This window comes from Ovis aries, chromosome 15 (genome assembly GCF_016772045.2).
Source record: "Ovis aries strain OAR_USU_Benz2616 breed Rambouillet chromosome 15, ARS-UI_Ramb_v3.0, whole genome shotgun sequence".
Taxonomy (NCBI): domain Eukaryota; kingdom Metazoa; phylum Chordata; class Mammalia; order Artiodactyla; family Bovidae; genus Ovis; species Ovis aries.
In genome coordinates this window covers 36221228-36238688 of record NC_056068.1, presented here as the reverse complement: position 1 = coordinate 36238688, position 17461 = coordinate 36221228, and the positions used below count along the sequence as shown (strand labels likewise).

The window sequence follows — 17461 nt, the reverse complement described above, 5'->3', positions numbered from 1 at the left end:
GGGGACTCTCAGTAGGGATAGATCCTGTTTGGAAAGACTGAGCTAGTGGAACTGGTGGCCTAGTCTACAGAGTTGTGTTGTGTCCAGCTCTTTACAACCTCATGTACCATGTGCCAGGCTCCCCTATCCATGGAATTTTCCAGGCAAGAACACTGGAGTAAGTTGCCATTTCCTATTCCAAGGGATCTTCCTGGTCCAGGAATCGAACCCATGTCTCTTGTATCTCCTGCATTGGCAGGCACATTCTTTACCATTGTGCCACCTAAGAAGTCTACAGAGTATCACTTCTAAAGATTATGAAATGAGAGATCCTATGTGTAAACGAACAGTGATAGGCAAGCAGAGTAAAATGAGAGAATGAATCTATAAGAAGGAAATATTCAAAGGTAAGAATTTTTTAGTTAAAGAAAAAAAGATAAGAAGTCAGTATCAGAAAACCAGAGAACTGGGTGGTTATTGGATTGGGGGGATAAGCACAATTATCAGAATTTGAAAAGAAGGACAGGATCAATCAAAAAAAAAAAAAGTTTGGTCTCAAATTCAATCCTGATCTTACGCAGAGATAACTTAAAGAGCACACCAATTGCCCTGAGGCCCTTTAAATTCCACCAGCCTAAAGTGAAGTCACTAGTTGATTCTCTTTGTGATGTCATGGACTACAGTCTGTCAGGCTCCTCCATCCAGTGGGATTTGCCAGGCAAGAATACTGGAGTGGGTTGCCATTTTCTTCTCCAGGGGATCGTCACAGCCCAGGGATCAAACCCTGGTCTCCCGCATTGCAGGCAGACACTTTACCATCTGAAACACCAGGGGAGGCCAAGGAAGCCCAAAGTCCACCAGGCTAAAAGGTTGGGCTGAATTCTGTAGCCAGCAGATGGGAAATTAAACGGCTCTTGCTGCCAAGAGAAGAGGATTCTGGAACAGGGAACATTTCAACAGTCAGTCACCACACAGTCCAGACATGGCAGACAGACCTCTATCAGCCAGCGTTTATTCTAATATGCTGGTTTATGTGAAGCAGATGCACATACTGCTGAGGAAGCACAGACTCGCTTTCCCAGTCCCATTGGGAACATATGCTGCTGCTCTTGTCCTGGGTCTAATTTCCATGGTAGATAGCATTAAATCTTTTGCCACCCAGTTGCTATAGCAAGATAGGGGGGCAGGGTTACTTCTGTATGATTCAGTAATGGCATAGACAAGCATTTCTTCCCCAGAACAGAGGATATTCAGTTAGAAAACTAGATAATTGTGTGTGTGCGTGTGTGCGTGTGTGAATGACGCCTCTTTAAAGAAGGCAGCCCAAAGAAAAATAATCGGCTCTTTGGTCTAAGATCTTCACTAAGGGGATGCTGTGTCTTTGATTGGGCTTTCCAGCTTAAGCAACTCTGAGAAGTAGGTTGAGTTCTCTTTATGGAGTATCAGGGGATGGAGTTATACAAGAATCTTGACATTTCCCTCTCTTGTCCCATCAGGACGATCCATCACTTCGAGAGTTCAATGGAAATTGTTTTCTACCAACATTAAAAGTTATTTGGGAGCTTTTAAGACATAGCAAATATATTTCTTTAAGAGAAGTTTATTTGCTTGTTTAAGAGAGCTGCACTTTATATATAGTGCTGATATAAACTGGTACACAGGATCCTCTAAAACCGTTTATATCCACAGTAAAATACATTTTTGTGATACTCATACCACAGACTTAGTCCAGAGCCAAGGGCTTTTTGAACTCTGCTTATGTCCCAGCCTTTGTGGCTGTTACTTAGTCTTCACCATGTCCTAGGCCTCCCTGGCCACACATCCTGGCCTCAGACCTCAGCCTGCTGGCTCCATATAGACTTCTTTGCCTATTCATTTCTTTAAGATGCCTGGAAACCTCAGAAGGCCAGATCAGGAAGTCCATAGCAAGGTTCTGGCTAGCGCTCCCTTCTCATTTACCTGGATTTAAAAAAAATCTTAATATGTATAGTTTCCCATCTTTTATTCCTGGTATACAGTCTAGTACTTAGATACCTTCTTGGACAATGACATCTCATCTCTGGTACATTTCAATGATAATTTCACTTATATTGAAGATGATGTGGTCCTTATTTTACACTTGTTACATTCTGGCTGACTTAAGGTGAATGATTTCACTTGTATGGTAGCAGGAAAAAGCGTTAAAGCATTGTAGACTGAAAATTACCTACACCAACTTCTTCAACTACAGATGAGAAAATTCAGGAAAAGAACGTGACTGACTTAGAATGGGACAAACGGAAGCTGAGTTTCCTAACCCTTTAGGAAATATCTGAAGGAGTGTCTTGTGGAGAAATTGTAAGCCTCATCTTGTTGGAATCCAAAAGTAAGACTAGAACCAATGAATAGAAGTTGTAAAAAAGCAAAGACAAACAACAAAGAATTAATAATTAAAACTAGATAGAATGAGTTTCCCAAGAAGTAGTCTGTTTTCTGTCATTAGACTATTAGAGACATTTGAACAGAAGTAAGACAACTACTCGTCAGGGATATAGAAAGGGATTTCTTGGATGGAATTGTCACTCGGATTACATGTCTCTCCTTTATTCCAGTTCTGAGAATCTAAGTGTTGTTATGTGAAGCACTATATCTGGTGGGCTTGAACTAATAACAACCCTTACATTCCAAAGTATAAGCAGATGTGGCCTTTAAATCCGTCCCTAGATTATATTCTGGTTTGCCTCTGCTGCCTTGGATGAGCCCTGTATCATCAAGTCAATCTTCCTTCTCTGCCAGGAGTAAAGATCCAGGGAAGAGAAAGGAAATGAGAAAAGCTTCAGAGATTTCCCAAAGTATGGATCAAAGGGTAAGCAGGATTTTTAAGAGAAGACATTCACATCAAGTGGTGCATTTTTTAAGGAAAAAGGAAAAGTTGCAGTCCCTGTTATTTGTCTATAAACAGAGAGCTTAGGTTGACAAAAATAAAGCTATCTTGAGATTTAAAACTTAGAAGCAATCAGAAGTTCACACACACAAAAATGAAGCTTTCAGAGGGTTAAGGCCATTTTGGCTGGGATCCAACTCACAAATTCAGTACAAATCTATAAAACCTTTCTAAGCAAATCTGAGAGCAACTGTTTTCTAAAAGGGGCTATTCTTGGTGCACACATCCATTTCCATTCAAATCAATGCAAGTTTCTAATACGTGGAGGACAGCACATCATTACATTTCCAATCCAGGGTCCAAAAGCCTGCCTAATGATAATCACTCTGAGTTCATCCCTTTTAGAGCTCATATTCTACTATGCTCCATGTCAAAATGAGGTGTGGCCTCCCTCTGCGACTGGGACACGGTAATTAAATTCAAGAATTAAAGGAAGTGTTAGAAGAATGTTTTCTTATCTAAGCTTTAAAAAAAAAAACAGAAAAAATAAAGGTGTGTGAGAGAGAAGAAACAGAATGGAAAGAATACATTAAAAAAAAAAAGAGGGCAAGCTACCACTATTGTTGCTGGGGGAAGAGAAGGAGAAGAGAGGGAAAGAGAAAGGGAGCGTCCACCTGTGAAAGTAACTGGGAAATGAGAGACCTTCTCATTAATAGAAAAGATCAAGGGCCTCAAAAATTCAATTCAGGAAGTGGAGCAAATACACTCCCAAAGATATTGGTCTCCTCTTTTATTTCGCTGAAAAAAAACAGAAAGAAAAACTAAATGAAAGCTATTGTGGACAGATCACCTTTCTTATAAGAAACACGTTCTGTTTCATGAAGGCCCTAATAGCAATCTTGCATTTTGAGGGGACCCTAAAAATAATGGAGGACTTCCCAGGTGGCGCTAGCGGTAGAGAACTGTCCTGCCAATGCAGGAGACATAAGAGACGTGGGTTCGATCCCTGGGTTGGGAAGATCCCTTGGAGGAGGGCATGGCAATTACTCCAGTATTCTTGCCTCTGAGATTCCCATGGACAGAAGAGCCTGGTGGGCTACAGTCCATGGAATTGGAAAAAGTAGGACACAACTGAAGCGGCACCTACAGCAACACCACTAGAGATAATAGAGTCCAACAAACCTCCTTCAAAAGATAAAGTTAAGCCCAGAGGCCTTAGTCACTTATTTGCCTCTATTTAGCAAAGGACTTTAGTCCAAATTTCCCAATAACCAGACCAGAGCCCTTTCTACTATACTTTGCAACCCTGAAATTAGTGGAGTTGGGATAAGAACTGCACTCTTGTCTAAGGAGAACAAGGAGAGGGGAAATGCCAAATGAAAAGTCCATAAAAAATTAAACATCTGTTTGTCATTCTTAATACATGGTGACAGACTCAATTAATTGAGTCCTTTCTTCCTTACATGCCCTACATAGGAGCTAACAAATTTTGTGAGTTCAATACAAACAAAGCCATCAAATGCTCCAAAGTATGCTGCTGCTGCTGCTGCTAAATCGCTTCAGCCATGTCTGACTCTGTGCGACCCCATAGACAACAGCTCACTAGGTTCCGCCGTCCCTGGGATTTTCCAGGCAAGAGCACTGAAGTGGGTTGCCATTTCCTTCTCCAATGTGTGAAAGTAAAAGGTGAAAGTGAAGTCGCTCAGTCGTGACCCCATGGACTGCAGCCCACCAGGCTCCTCCGTCCATGGGATTTTCCAGGCAAGAGTACTGGAGTGGGGTGCCATTGCCTTCTCCAGCTCCAAAGTATAACAAGACCTTAAACATGTTTCCTAAGCCCCCAGCACTATGAATTTGTAGTTTTATAAATATCATGGTGAACAAGAAATGCTGTCTTGTCATATTCAAGCCAAATAACAGCTGGACTTTAAAAATAAAATTTTGAAGACATTTGCCTTTTATATTTTTAATTTCTGTTTTCTTGGCTTACGGTTTTGTCATTCGATTTTGATGAGTGGCTAATACACACGCACAGCTGCCTCTTTTGGTGACCTTTCCCTGCTGCTTCTATGCTCAAAGCTATGAAGCAGGCCTACAAATTGCTTACTCAGTGATATTGGCATTTTCACAACTGGCAGATATTTTCCTGTGAAGCCAGGCTTACTTTAGTCACTTCAGAAGCCACACAGGAGAATGGGGTGAAAGCAGAGGAAGGGATGTTAGTCACTCAGTCGTGTCTGACTCTGCAATCCCATGGACTGTAGCCTGCTAGGCTCCTCTGCTCTGTCCATTGGGATTCTCCAGGCAAGAATACTCGAGTCGGTAGCCACTTCCTTCTCCAGGGAAGCTTCTCAACCCAGAGATCGAACCTGGGTCTCCTGCACTGCAGGCAGATTCTTTACCATCTGAGCCACCAGCGAAGCCCCAGAGGAAGGGGAGAGCCCCTTAAAACTGCCATTATGTATTATTCACAATAGCCAGGACATACACATGAGCAGATGAAGGATACAGAGATTGCTTTATACATTTATATTTTTGAATGTGATAAAAATATCACATCCATAAAAAAAGAAAACCCTGCCACTAGCAGCAAGATGGATGACCTTGAAGGCACATGCTAAATGATGTCAGACAAGAAAGACAAATGTTATATGATCTCACGCATACATGGAATCAAAAGAGGCTACACTCATAAAAACAGAGAATAGAATGGTGATTTCCAGGGACTAGGAGGAAGGGGATAGGGAAAGATATTGGTCAAAGAGTATAAACTTCCAGTTATAAGATGAATAAGCTCTGGGGATCTGATATATGGCAGGGTGACTATAGGTAAAAATACTGCCTATACACTTGAAAATTGCTAAGAGAGTAGGTTTTTAATTTTCTCATCAAGCAAAGATAATTTGTGAGGTATAGAGGTGCTAACTAACCTTACTGCGGTAATCATTTCCCAAAATATATGTGTTTTCAAATCATCACAGTTTATACCTTAAATTTGCACCAAGGTTATATGTCAATTATATTTCAATAAAGCTGGAAAAATATCTCAGCTGTTCAAAGCCAGATCATGTGTGGACAAAGAAGGGATGACATCCTGAGCTAGAGCTTAAAACTCACTTGCCAGTGGAGCTTACCTAAGTAGCTTCCACTCTGAACCTCTGTGGGGAACAAAGAAGTCTTGATCTTCTTAATACTTTTCTCAGTGATAATTATATCTGCCTTATTATCTATGCATTTCCCTTTTAATCTTCCATCTTCCTTCACTATACTTTAAGCTCTAAGAGGTCAGGAACATATTTGTTTTGCTTCCTTTGGTTTATCCACTGTGTAGTTCAGGGACTGGCACACAGAACAGGCACTCAAGAAATGTTTGTTTTTTGACCAAGACTGAATGAAAGAGTGAATACATTTTTAAATATTCTTTCACTTCAGTTCCTTCTTACTAGCAAAGTGGAGAAAGTATTATGTGTACCTGTTATCTACTCTGACTTTAATATGAACTGAAACTCCAGCAGGCTTTGCAATCAGCTTATGCTTGAACAGATGCCAGAAAATATCCTGAAGTCAGCAGAAGGCGGCTCCCCATCCCAGCAGTCCTCACAAAGGCGCTCCACTTCTCTCGGTATTAGAGCAGGTAACTTGACTCCATTCATGAACTCACAGTCCCCCAAAAGCACACGAGGTCTCAATGGCAACTCTGGGCAAGCTTCTGAAGGGAGGTTTTCACACGCTCCTTAAGCTCCTGAGCCACTACAGGCCTTCTACTATTACACTCATCAGGCATTGCTGTTATGTGTGACAGTGTAACACGAGAGCGGGCGCATGGCATGACTTGCTATATTTAGGGGAGAGGAAATGGGCCATACTGAGAAAGGTCGCAAGGAGTTTGTTCAGGAAAATGAAGGCACCACTTATATATTTGTATATACAAGGGGTGCAGGATAGCACAGTACTTAATGTCTTGGGTTCTGGAGTCAGTTTGCCTAGGATCAACTCTCACCTCTGCCCTTACCACCTATATGACCTGTGGCAAGTTACTTAACTATTCTCAGCCTCAATTTTCTCATCTGTAAAATGGGAAAAAATACCTTCTTTACATAGTTGTATATGATTTAAATGAGAAAATATGGGTTAAAAGCTTAGCACGTTCTCTGGAATATTAGTGCTTAATAAATGTTTGCTTATAAAAAGCGTAATAATTAGGAAATTAGCTTGAATCCAAACAATCTGTGTTTGAATTGAATGGAAGTTCCAAAGAAGCTTCTATATAATCTGTTTCTCTACAGTTAAGCCTTTTATTTTTTCTTTTCATAATGGTTAATAACTCTGACTATGATTTTTAACTTACCAAGCATATGATATCATCAATTAGATTATTAACATTACTGAGGGGCAAATGACTTTATACCTACTGTACAGTTAAGAAGGGACACCAGCTATGCTGCAGTCCATGGGGTCATAAAGAGTCAGACACAACCGAGCAATTGAACAACAACACAGTTAAGATACTAAGTGAAGAAAGATGAATGACTTTAAGAAAACTCAGAACAAGGATAAGGTGGTAGAATTCTCTAACTCCTAGTCTACCAAAAAAAAAAAACAACAACAACAAACCAACAACCAGACTGAATACTCCAAAGTGATGAAAAGTATTATTTCATTGTGTCTGGTCAAAAATGAGGTACTCTACAGCACCATCTTCCAACAAAATTGAGATGGGCCACACCTGAATAACTGAGTCCCTAAACCACAGAAGCTTAGTCCTCACCAGGGAGGGAAAAAAAAACCCTGTATCTCTAAGTGCCTATAAAAATGTCAGTGCCACTCTGCTCTCAGTGCTCATTTTTCGTGAAAGACAGTGAGTGATTTCTGCTTTTGAGTTCTCTTTATTCCTCCTTTCTGCTCCTGCTCCTCCTCCTCTTCCTTTCTCTTTCCTTCCTTCCCTGTTCTCATACAGGCACAAACCAATCAGAGTTTAACACCTTGTCCCCAGGACGTCCATTAAATATTAGTCTCTCCTACTGGTATGAAGAACCTGCCTTCTGAAGACTCTCTGAAGTGCTTCCTAATGTCTGATACTACCCCTCCCTTAGTGCTCATGCCAGGGATTTCTGAACTGCCCAGGATGGCTCCAACCATCACTAAAAGCCATGCCTAGATCAGATGCTGCTATGAAAAGTCTTTAGACATTTTCAAGGGATTAGGGTCCTGGAAGAAATCATACCAGTAAAAGGGATAACAGTAAGATTCTTCCCCTCAAGCTAAAGGACTTTAGCTGGGACCCGAGATGGGTGAAGTATTGTGTTACTCTGAAGAGAACAAATTAATCTTCCCTGACTGGTGGGAGGGATTCTGCCAAAGGCACAGCTAAAGGGAAAACCAGTCCCTACTCTGTGATGACACAGTAAATAACCAGGCAACATTACTACTGAAGTGCTGACCTAACTCATAAATTGTACTCAGCCTCTGGGGAGCAATTTCTGCTGATTCGCTGCTTGTGCATTTAAAACAAACAAAAAGGAAAAAGAAGTGGACAGGCATTGATACTGCTAGGGGTAAACACATTGAGAGTAAAGCTGGTCTTTACCATCTAGACTTTCAAAAGACTTTGTAAAGGTTAGTATCCAGACACAGGCTAGGCCTTGCCCAAGCAATTATTAATTTTACACCAGATCTGCTTCATACTATCATTTAATTTCCAGAAGGGTTTGATTGCACCTGGGAATCACTTATATGGGGGTTAAAAAAAAAAATCCTTCTTTGTAAATTTGTCCCTAAAAAGAAAAATAAATAAGGAAGTCTTGAGGTGGTTGAAACACAGAATTTTGTTGTTCAATGGAATATAGAAAGTTCTTTTTGCTATGTGTTCAGTAACAGGATCTACATGAATTTCAAATTCCTCAACTGTAACACACAATGAAGACTAACATTTCTTCTGTTTTGCCAAGAAAATTGATCTGGTTACTTCCAAGAAAGACCATAAAGATCCTCTATCTAACTCGGGTGTACCTTTAGAGACACACAGAGCAGCAGAAAAGAGCTACAGAAAAGCCACTCACCCTCTGCATCTTCTGGCCGGGTAAGATCGATGACACCTGGGCCCAGCTTTCCATCTTCACTTGACTTTCCTGTTAACTGGGGCCCCAAATTTTCAAAGCGTGTTCTTTCCTAGAGGAAAGAATAACCAGAGACTTATTCTAGCTTCCAAAGCAGCCACTTTTTCCTTCCAATTTCTACCTTGCTTAATGGATGAAACTTGAATTTACAAACATCATTTCTGACCAACTGGAACTCAGAAAATCTTTCAGGAAGATTCCACTAAAGGCTGTTTGTGGCACCAACAGTGCTGACAGCACCTAAACCATAGTAGCTCTAAGGAAAGGACATCTGTGGCAGGAAACCTGCCAGGGCTGTACTGCACATCTTCTCTCTGTTGGATTTGTTCCAGTCATCTAAAAGGAATGCAATTGAAAGGTGTGAGCCAAAAGCACAAAATTTGAAAGAGCAGTTTCCATTAGAATATACTGTTATTCAATGGGGAGGGGAGATTTCCCATTTAGAGATCATAGTTTGCATTGGTACTCCTGGAAAAATACAAATCAGAATTTTAGGCAAGAAGATTTCAAAAACAAATATTTCAAAGCAGGCAGACTAGATGACAGCACTGATACTGTATTTTGTTCAGGAGTTTGAACTGTAACTTCCTGGTAAGTGAGAAGCAGCACATCACTCCCGGCCAGCCCTTGAGTCAGGAAAGTTAAACACTTCTGCCATTACACTAGGAAAACCCAAAGGTGTTTTACTTGTTAACCTGTCCTTCTAGGAGCAGTCGTCTGAAGCATCACAATGAACTCTCCTTCTGTCGCTCTCTGGATCGGTAGCAGGGAGCTCATTGACCAGCATTAACATGGTGTTCTTGTCTGCAGAAAAACAGCACGTGTCTCCTTCTCTCCTCCTTGTTTCTCTCCAGACTCAAACTTGGCTTTGTGTTGTGCTTATGAATGAATGAAACCTTGTTGTTCATTACTATGAAACAATATTAAATGTCATGTCAGCTTGAATTTACAGACATGAAATAGCAGCTTCCAGCTCCGGGAATGGTTTCTGCATGTTATACTTAATGCATTATGCAGCAGTAGAGTGCTGATTGCTGTTCAGTCTATTGTTCAATGACCTAGTTCTGTACTGAGCATGTTCGGCATTAGATGGAAACACTCTGAGTGTTCTTTTCTGTAAGATGTTTAGAAACTTGGAAATATTCTTAAAGAGCAAACATACAATTACTTGATAGAGGCTGTGTCTCATTTGTACAGCCTCACTACACTTGTGCTTTCTAATATGATTATTTTTGAATATCATTATATTTCTATAATTAATTCCCATCAGTCAAATTGTGCAGGAAGTCTTCCAGTTCCCCTTCATCATGTAATGTTGAAATCTGTGTTGGAAGAAAATACAGTATAAACCTTGCTTTAATCTAGCACCATTTCTATGAAAGATGGCAACAAAATTATAATCATGAATTTCCCCAACTGGGTAATACTAACTAGTTAACAAAAGTGGTATGTGGGGAAACCTCTGAAACATGACACTTATTTTTGAAAAAAGTGAAAATAAAAAGCAAATTAAGTATGGTTCCCCAATATCTTCTTATGTGACAACACTGCTGCACAAGAACAAATTATCCTGATGCAGGCCACAACAAAAAGCAACCACAAGCCATACGGGAGTTGCACACATTGTTGCGGGGAGGACAGCTGCTTTTAATCAGCCAGTTTTGATTACTGAGGAGCACTTTTGGTTGTCATGATGTGAAGCAAAAGAAAGTGAAGATGAGGAGTACCAGGGACAGCAAAATATTCAACCTTTGTTTTATCACATTGTTTCGCATTTCAAATATTTGCATGTGAATGCTTTCCCTGTGTTAAATGCAAAAGGAGTTTTGATGTGACACCTGCAATCTTCTTGGAAGAACAACCTTTAGCTGTATTTTCATGGGGGGAAAAGCAACTTTCTCTGAAAATCAACAGACCATGCTATCTATCAATATGCATATTTCAAGTATCTTTCTAGTCATTCATTCTCTTTGATTTTACCGGAAAATATTCTCAGTAAAAAAAAATAAAATAAAATCATAAAGTTCCTGAAAGAATATCAATATTTTGACAAGGAAAGAGAAGAGGGAAAATTACATGCCATGGTTTGTAAAATCCTAAGACAACAAAGCTTACATGATGATAATATCTTTTCTTTTATAAAAAATGAAGTGCACTCACAATTCAGTAGTATCAGCTTGTTTTTAATCATAACAAAAAACATTCAGAACATTCAACAACACATTCTCAGTGTCTTTGAAGTCATACATTTTTCTGACTTCATTGAAAAAAAAATCTACAGCAGAGATAGTTTCCTTATAAAATATCAATATTTTGACAGAATAGAAGTCAAGGAAGAATATCCCATGAAACGCTTGTTAAATAGGCAGAAAATAAATCAATGAGAAAAATTGTTTTGGGCAGTGGGCTGCATTTTATATTTGGTAATATTAAGCATTTGTGTTTGAGATTAAAGAAGGACCCTGCAAAGCCATGCCCTTTCATATAAATTTCTACCTAGTCTCCCAGAAGATTTCCTTCTTTTCTTCAAAGAATAGCTCAGAATATTTATTTGCCAGCCACATAACCATAAGATAAGAGGGTCTATGTCTACAAGTTAGCTCAGGGCAGCTGAGCTAAGCAAAGATTTTACCAGTGAGGTTGAACATGAGCCTAGTAAATACAGGATGTGGACATGGGCACAGAGAGAAGTTTAAAGATTCTTTAGTTCCAAGAGGCCCTCAACTTCTGGCCATTAAGAGCCAATGGGTATGTCCCCATATGGAAATGCAGACGATGGGTGGCAAGCTCTTAACTCTAAGTTTTCCATGCACTTGAACAAGTTTTCACGAGGTATATAGTTCCCAAGTAGATATTTTGGAGATATAAACAAAACACCTCAATGCTAATTTTAATCTCAACCCCCCAGGCAGGAAAAATCCCCAGTCTACAGGATGACAGTGAAATGTGCATTTTACATGCAGCGATATGATCAGACACTTACTTATGCATTGTCAGTCACAAACATGCAGGCAACATAAAAGTTATTGAAAAAAATTAAAGTCAGCTCTGCTGTGTTGTAGGACTGTTGGCTCTCTAAGTGCTTTGAAATTATGATGTATGAGGTAGATGTTGCATATTAAATAAAGATATTTAAATGATAAAGCCCCCTTTAGTGAGAGCTGATGAATGTTAAATGTTACAAGCCACAAGACGGTAGCATCCATCATCTTCACATATTATCAGAGTCAATGATGGGGTAGCCTCACTGATGACAGATAGACTGCTGCATTATTATCCCTTATTTCTAGAGTCACTGAACAAACCGTTCAACTCCTCAGGCATTATTTTTAACTTTGCATTAGATTAGCAACTTTTCCCTTCCTACCATAGCAAGATTGATCAATTCTGTCTTTGCATCGGTGGAGAGAGAGAATGAATTTGGGGTAGCTAAAAAATAAGAGGTTTGTTTTCATCTAGGAAAAAAAAAAATCAACTTCCTCTTACTGGCAACAAATGTAAAATTGTGATATGGGGAAAGAACAGCAATGAAACAGTAAGCACACAATAATGGCTTTTCTTTGCACTTAGATAAAAGCTGAATTTTTGATGTGCACAGTATATTTTAATAAAATTTTATATACTATGTTTTATACACTTATTGGCTATTCCATAATAATGTGTGTGCTAACAGTAAAATTGCTCTTAAATTTATGTGTGTTATTTATACGTTCCCACGTAACAATGCTTTTTGTTGTAAAAAATATTCTGTTTATTAATGTAACTTTACAACCACTGCATCCAAGATCCGTGGTAAATTAATGACATTTTTATTATTTTATAGTGTCATTAAATTTTTACTGATCACTCCATCAAACAGAGGCAGTAAAGGCCATAATGTAAACTGGGACACTTAGATCAGGCAGCAGGAAGACATTCCATATAGTCTGAAGAAAACTGCTAGCAATAAATGATATTTATACCATCTTTAAGCATGTGAGAATACTTGGATAAGTTTGGCAAAACTGTTTCAGTAGTAGAGTGGATTGTATACTTAAATAACAGTTTGCTTGCCAGCAAGACAAGCCTTTTTCAAACCATATGCGAGATGACTGATTTCAGCCATCTCCTGAGAAACAATGCGTGAAAGGTAACGATGTGCTGGGCACCCTCCCACTGGATTTCCAAGACTGACCACCCTGTGCCACACCTCAAATGATTTCAACATGGTCTTCCTTTCTACAAACCGAAGTGTAAAACTGCACATGCTGAGAGACGCTTTTTGTTTGTTGCCTTACAAATAATATTTCATTTGACAGGCAGACATGGCTGGACAATGATGCGATACATTTTATTCCAATGGTTGAAATGAGAGGCATTTTACCAAGCTGTATTCAAAGCTCTTTTACAAAGAATATCTGAATACGAGCTCATCCATAACAGGCGCAGAACATGCACCTAAGAAGCCATTACATAACATTGCAGTCAAAATGGGTAAAAAATAATATCATGTTACTTTCATATGTAAGTTACATTACAATTAGTATACTTTACACCAGCCCTCAGATGTTCTGTTCATAGAATATTTGTATATATATTTTATACAAATATTTTATAATAATACATGCACATTATATATATTATACTTCTATATTTAGAAGACAGCAAACAGAAAATTCTATGCTCATGTACTCACAAATTTAGAACCACCTACCTCTTACATAGGGATTTTGGTATGAATATTTTTTAAGTAAATAAGAATTTTGCTGACATATCTTAAAATAAATATTTAAATACTAAAGAATCTTTAAAACCATTCAAATTTGTGATAATAAGGACTTTAGCAGAGAAAATTAATACTACAGTGCTACTAGCCATCTTTCTGTGTACTACTGAAGCAGTTTTCTAAGAGAAGTAACAAATAAATGCATTATAAATAGAAATTCTCTAAGGCCTAATGCTGTGAAAGTGCACTCAATATGCCAGTAAATTTGGAAAACTCAGCAGTGGCCACTGTTTTCATTCCAATCCCAAAGAAAGTCAATGCCAAAGAATGCTCAAACTACTGCACAATTGCACTCATCTCACACACTAGCAAAGTAATGCTCAAAATTCTCCAAGCTAGGCTTCGACAGTATGTGAACTGTGAACTCCCAGATGTTCAAGCTGGATTTAGAAAAGGCAGAAGAACCAGAGATCAAATTGCCAAAATCCGTTAGATCGTTGAAAAAGCAAGAGAGTTCCAGAAAAACATCTACTTCTGCTTTATTGACTACACCAAAGTCTTTGACTGTGTGGATCACAACAAACTGTGGAAAATTCTTAAAGAGATAGGTATACCAGGCAACCAGACCTGCCTCCTGAGAAATCTGTATGCAGGTCAAGAAGCAACAGTTAGAACTGGACATGGAACAACAGACTGGTTCCAAATAGGAAAAAGAGTACGTCAAGGCTGTTTATTGTCCTGCTTATTTAACTTATATGCAGAGTACATCATGAGAAATGCTGAGTTGGATGAAGCACAAGCTGGAATCAAGATTGCTTGGAGAAATATCAATAACCTCAGATATGCAGATGACACCACCCTTATGGCAGAAAGCTAAGAAGAACTAAAGATCCTCTTGATGAAAGTGAAAGAGGAGAGTGAAAAAGTTGGCTTAAAACTCAGCATTCAGAAAACTAAGATCATGGCATCCAGTCCCATTAGTTCATGGCAAATAGATGAGGAATCAATGGAAATAGTGAGCAACTTTATTTTTCGGCTCCAAAATCACTGCAGATGGTGACTGCAGCCATGAAATTAAAAGACACTTACTCCTCGGAAGAAAAGCTATGACAAACCTAGACAGCATATTAAAAATCAGAGACATTACTTTGCCAACAAAGGTCCATCTAATCAAAGCTATGGTTTTCCAGCAGTCATGTATGGATGTGAGAGTTGGATCATAAAGAAAGATGAGCACCAAAGAACTGATGCTTTTGAAGTGCAGTGTTGCAGAAGACTCTTGAGAGTCTCTTGGACTGCAAGGAGATACAACCAGTCCATCCCAAAGGAAATCAATTGAATATTCATTGGAAGGACTGATGCTGAAGCTGAAAGTCCAATACTTTGGCCACCTGATGTGAAGAACTGACTCATTTGAAAAGACCCTGATGCTGGGAAAGATTGAAGGCAGGAGGAGAAGGGGACGACAGAGGATGAGATGGTTGGATGGCATCACTGACTCTATGGACATGAGTTTGAACAAGCTCCGGGAGTTGGTGATGGACAGGGAAGCCTGGCGTGCTGCAGTCCATGGGGTCGCAAAGTCGACACAACTAAGCGACTGAACTGAACTGAACTGAAGGCCACCACGATATTCTGAGATATTATCTATCCTTAAAGTTTCCACTATGTATAAGTTGCTGAGTACTAGCCCCCCAAAAAGGGTTTGCCCGTTCATCCGAGCTCCAAGCTTTGGTGTCTTTCCGATCCTGGAAAACTCTTTTTCAAAAGTAAAGACTTGCCTGTAAGTGTTTTCCCTTTACATGACTCCCCTTCCCATCCTCTGTTTATATTAATATAAACTTGTCGGTACTATTTGTCTCACCGCTTTCCTTGCCCCTCTCTGCCAGTTAATCTTTCAGGCTTGCTGATTCTCCTTCTGCAGAGCCTCTTGCACTGATCCCTCAACCTGCAAAGCCCAGGTTCTTCATAAACTCTATAACCTCTCTGATCTGTCTACTCTCTGATACACAAAAATCCCTAGCCTTCCCTATATAATTAGCCCCTAGTTACATGTTATATTAAGGAATTGAGCTTTGGATCATGTGCACCTCCAGCTCTTCCCCAACAGCATCAAAAGATTTTTCAAACCAGGGACTGTCTTGCATCTTATATAACATTTAGTGTTAGTATCTGTAAACATTTGCAGGTTTTTGCAAGCCTACAGAATTGATTAATCCACAAACATCAAAAATACCTTGTACAAGTGTGTTCAAACAGAACAAGAAGAACCAATTTTATAATAGTTCAAGTTTATGTAAGAGATGTTTAGACTTAACCCTCCACATTGTATTAATGATGTCTCTTTGGTCAATAATCATCAAAACAAGGAAATGCAGAAAAAGTCCATAAATATCTTGTAAAAAGAGGGAAGTGAGCCATTTTAGAAGAACACAGTAGAAGAATACAATTTAATTACACCACAATATGAAAAAGAGGTTTTTGAGTCTGACTTGGAATTTCTGCAGCTTAACACCCGAATCTTTGCAAAATCTTTACAAAACACTAGCAAGAGAGGATAACATCCACCACAAATGCGTGGCTTAAAAAGCATTATACATTTGAAAATAAAAAAGTCTTCTGTTTCTTTTTAAACAGGACAATGCTAAGTATAATGTTGAGAGAAAGTCTGTGCCTTACTCTGAAAGACTTGCTCTAATTCCCAGCTCTGGACATATCTTGTCATGATGTGATTCTCAAGACACACTACTTAAGCACACAGGTAATTTCCTTTTTATTGACTTGAAAAGCTATCACTTTATTAGTATTTATTTTACATCCTTATTAAAATGTAGTAATTTAAGGAAGGACTGAAAATGAACGCTTTATTTTAGAAAGTAACCACATGTACTTTCAAAAGGTGACTCTTTTTTTGGAAAGAGTTATTTTGGAGGCAGTGGGATTTACTTTCACAGGGTTATTTTGATGGTCCCAGAGTCAGTTATCACAATTAAAAAAAAGACTCTGGCTGTTAGAAGTGAGGTAATGAACTTCATTGTTAAATACCATTTTGTCAGCTAAAACTGTTAATTTCTTTACTTTGTAATACACTCTTAACCCCAAAGCTGTGCTAGAAATCATGAATAATTTAAGTCCTAAGTTTTCCAACCATGTTTGCTTCTGTAGGATGTGAATGGGGCGAAAGTAGGAAACGGTGTCATTTATTGAACATGTACTAAGTGCAAGGCTCTTTGCAATGACTATTTCCTTTTACGTTCCCACCAATACTACAAGGAAAAATATTATTATTGCTGTCAGTTTTGCAAGAGAAGAGGCTCAAAAGGAATTTTTTATATTTCAAGTCATTTAACCAAAATTTAGATAGGCATATGGGGCTGAGGTGAATTTAGAATAATAACTCTACAACTTAATTACTATGTGATATCTCTGAGCCAGTTTCCTCATTTGTAAAATGGAATAGAAAATGGACATGCTGCAGGGTTGCAATGATTAAATAAGAGATTATACATGTGAGTGCTTTGCAAATATAAAGCAGCTCATAAAATATCCACTTCTGTTAAACATAGTATTAGTGTTTGCTAAATGTTTCAAAGCTAAACACTAATGAAGACGGTGTCCTGATCTAAAGGCCTATATCCATGCTCCTGGGTCAACAACACAACCACAAAACCAAAGATGCATTCATTTTTGTCTTGGTTGCTAAGCATCTGAGAATTAAATCTAAATTTTAGCCTTAGAAACTATGTAGTACCTGGATCTTCTTTTCCTTTATTTATAAGCCTGCAAATACTCCCCATT

At 38.8% G+C, this 17461-nt stretch overlaps 1 protein-coding gene across 50 annotated transcripts in view; it reads right to left on the bottom strand.

The window, feature by feature from the left end:
• SOX6 (SRY-box transcription factor 6) overlaps positions 1 to 17461 on the bottom strand; it is a 720275-nt gene that overhangs the window by 40188 nt on the left and 662626 nt on the right. For all 50 annotated transcript variants that reach the window (XM_060399843.1, XM_060399842.1, XM_060399858.1 and 47 more), the window contains one exon: positions 8902 to 9010. In XM_060399843.1, the coding sequence (XP_060255826.1) occupies positions 8902 to 9010 (109 nt within the window). The remainder of the gene's footprint in view (positions 1 to 8901; positions 9011 to 17461) is intronic.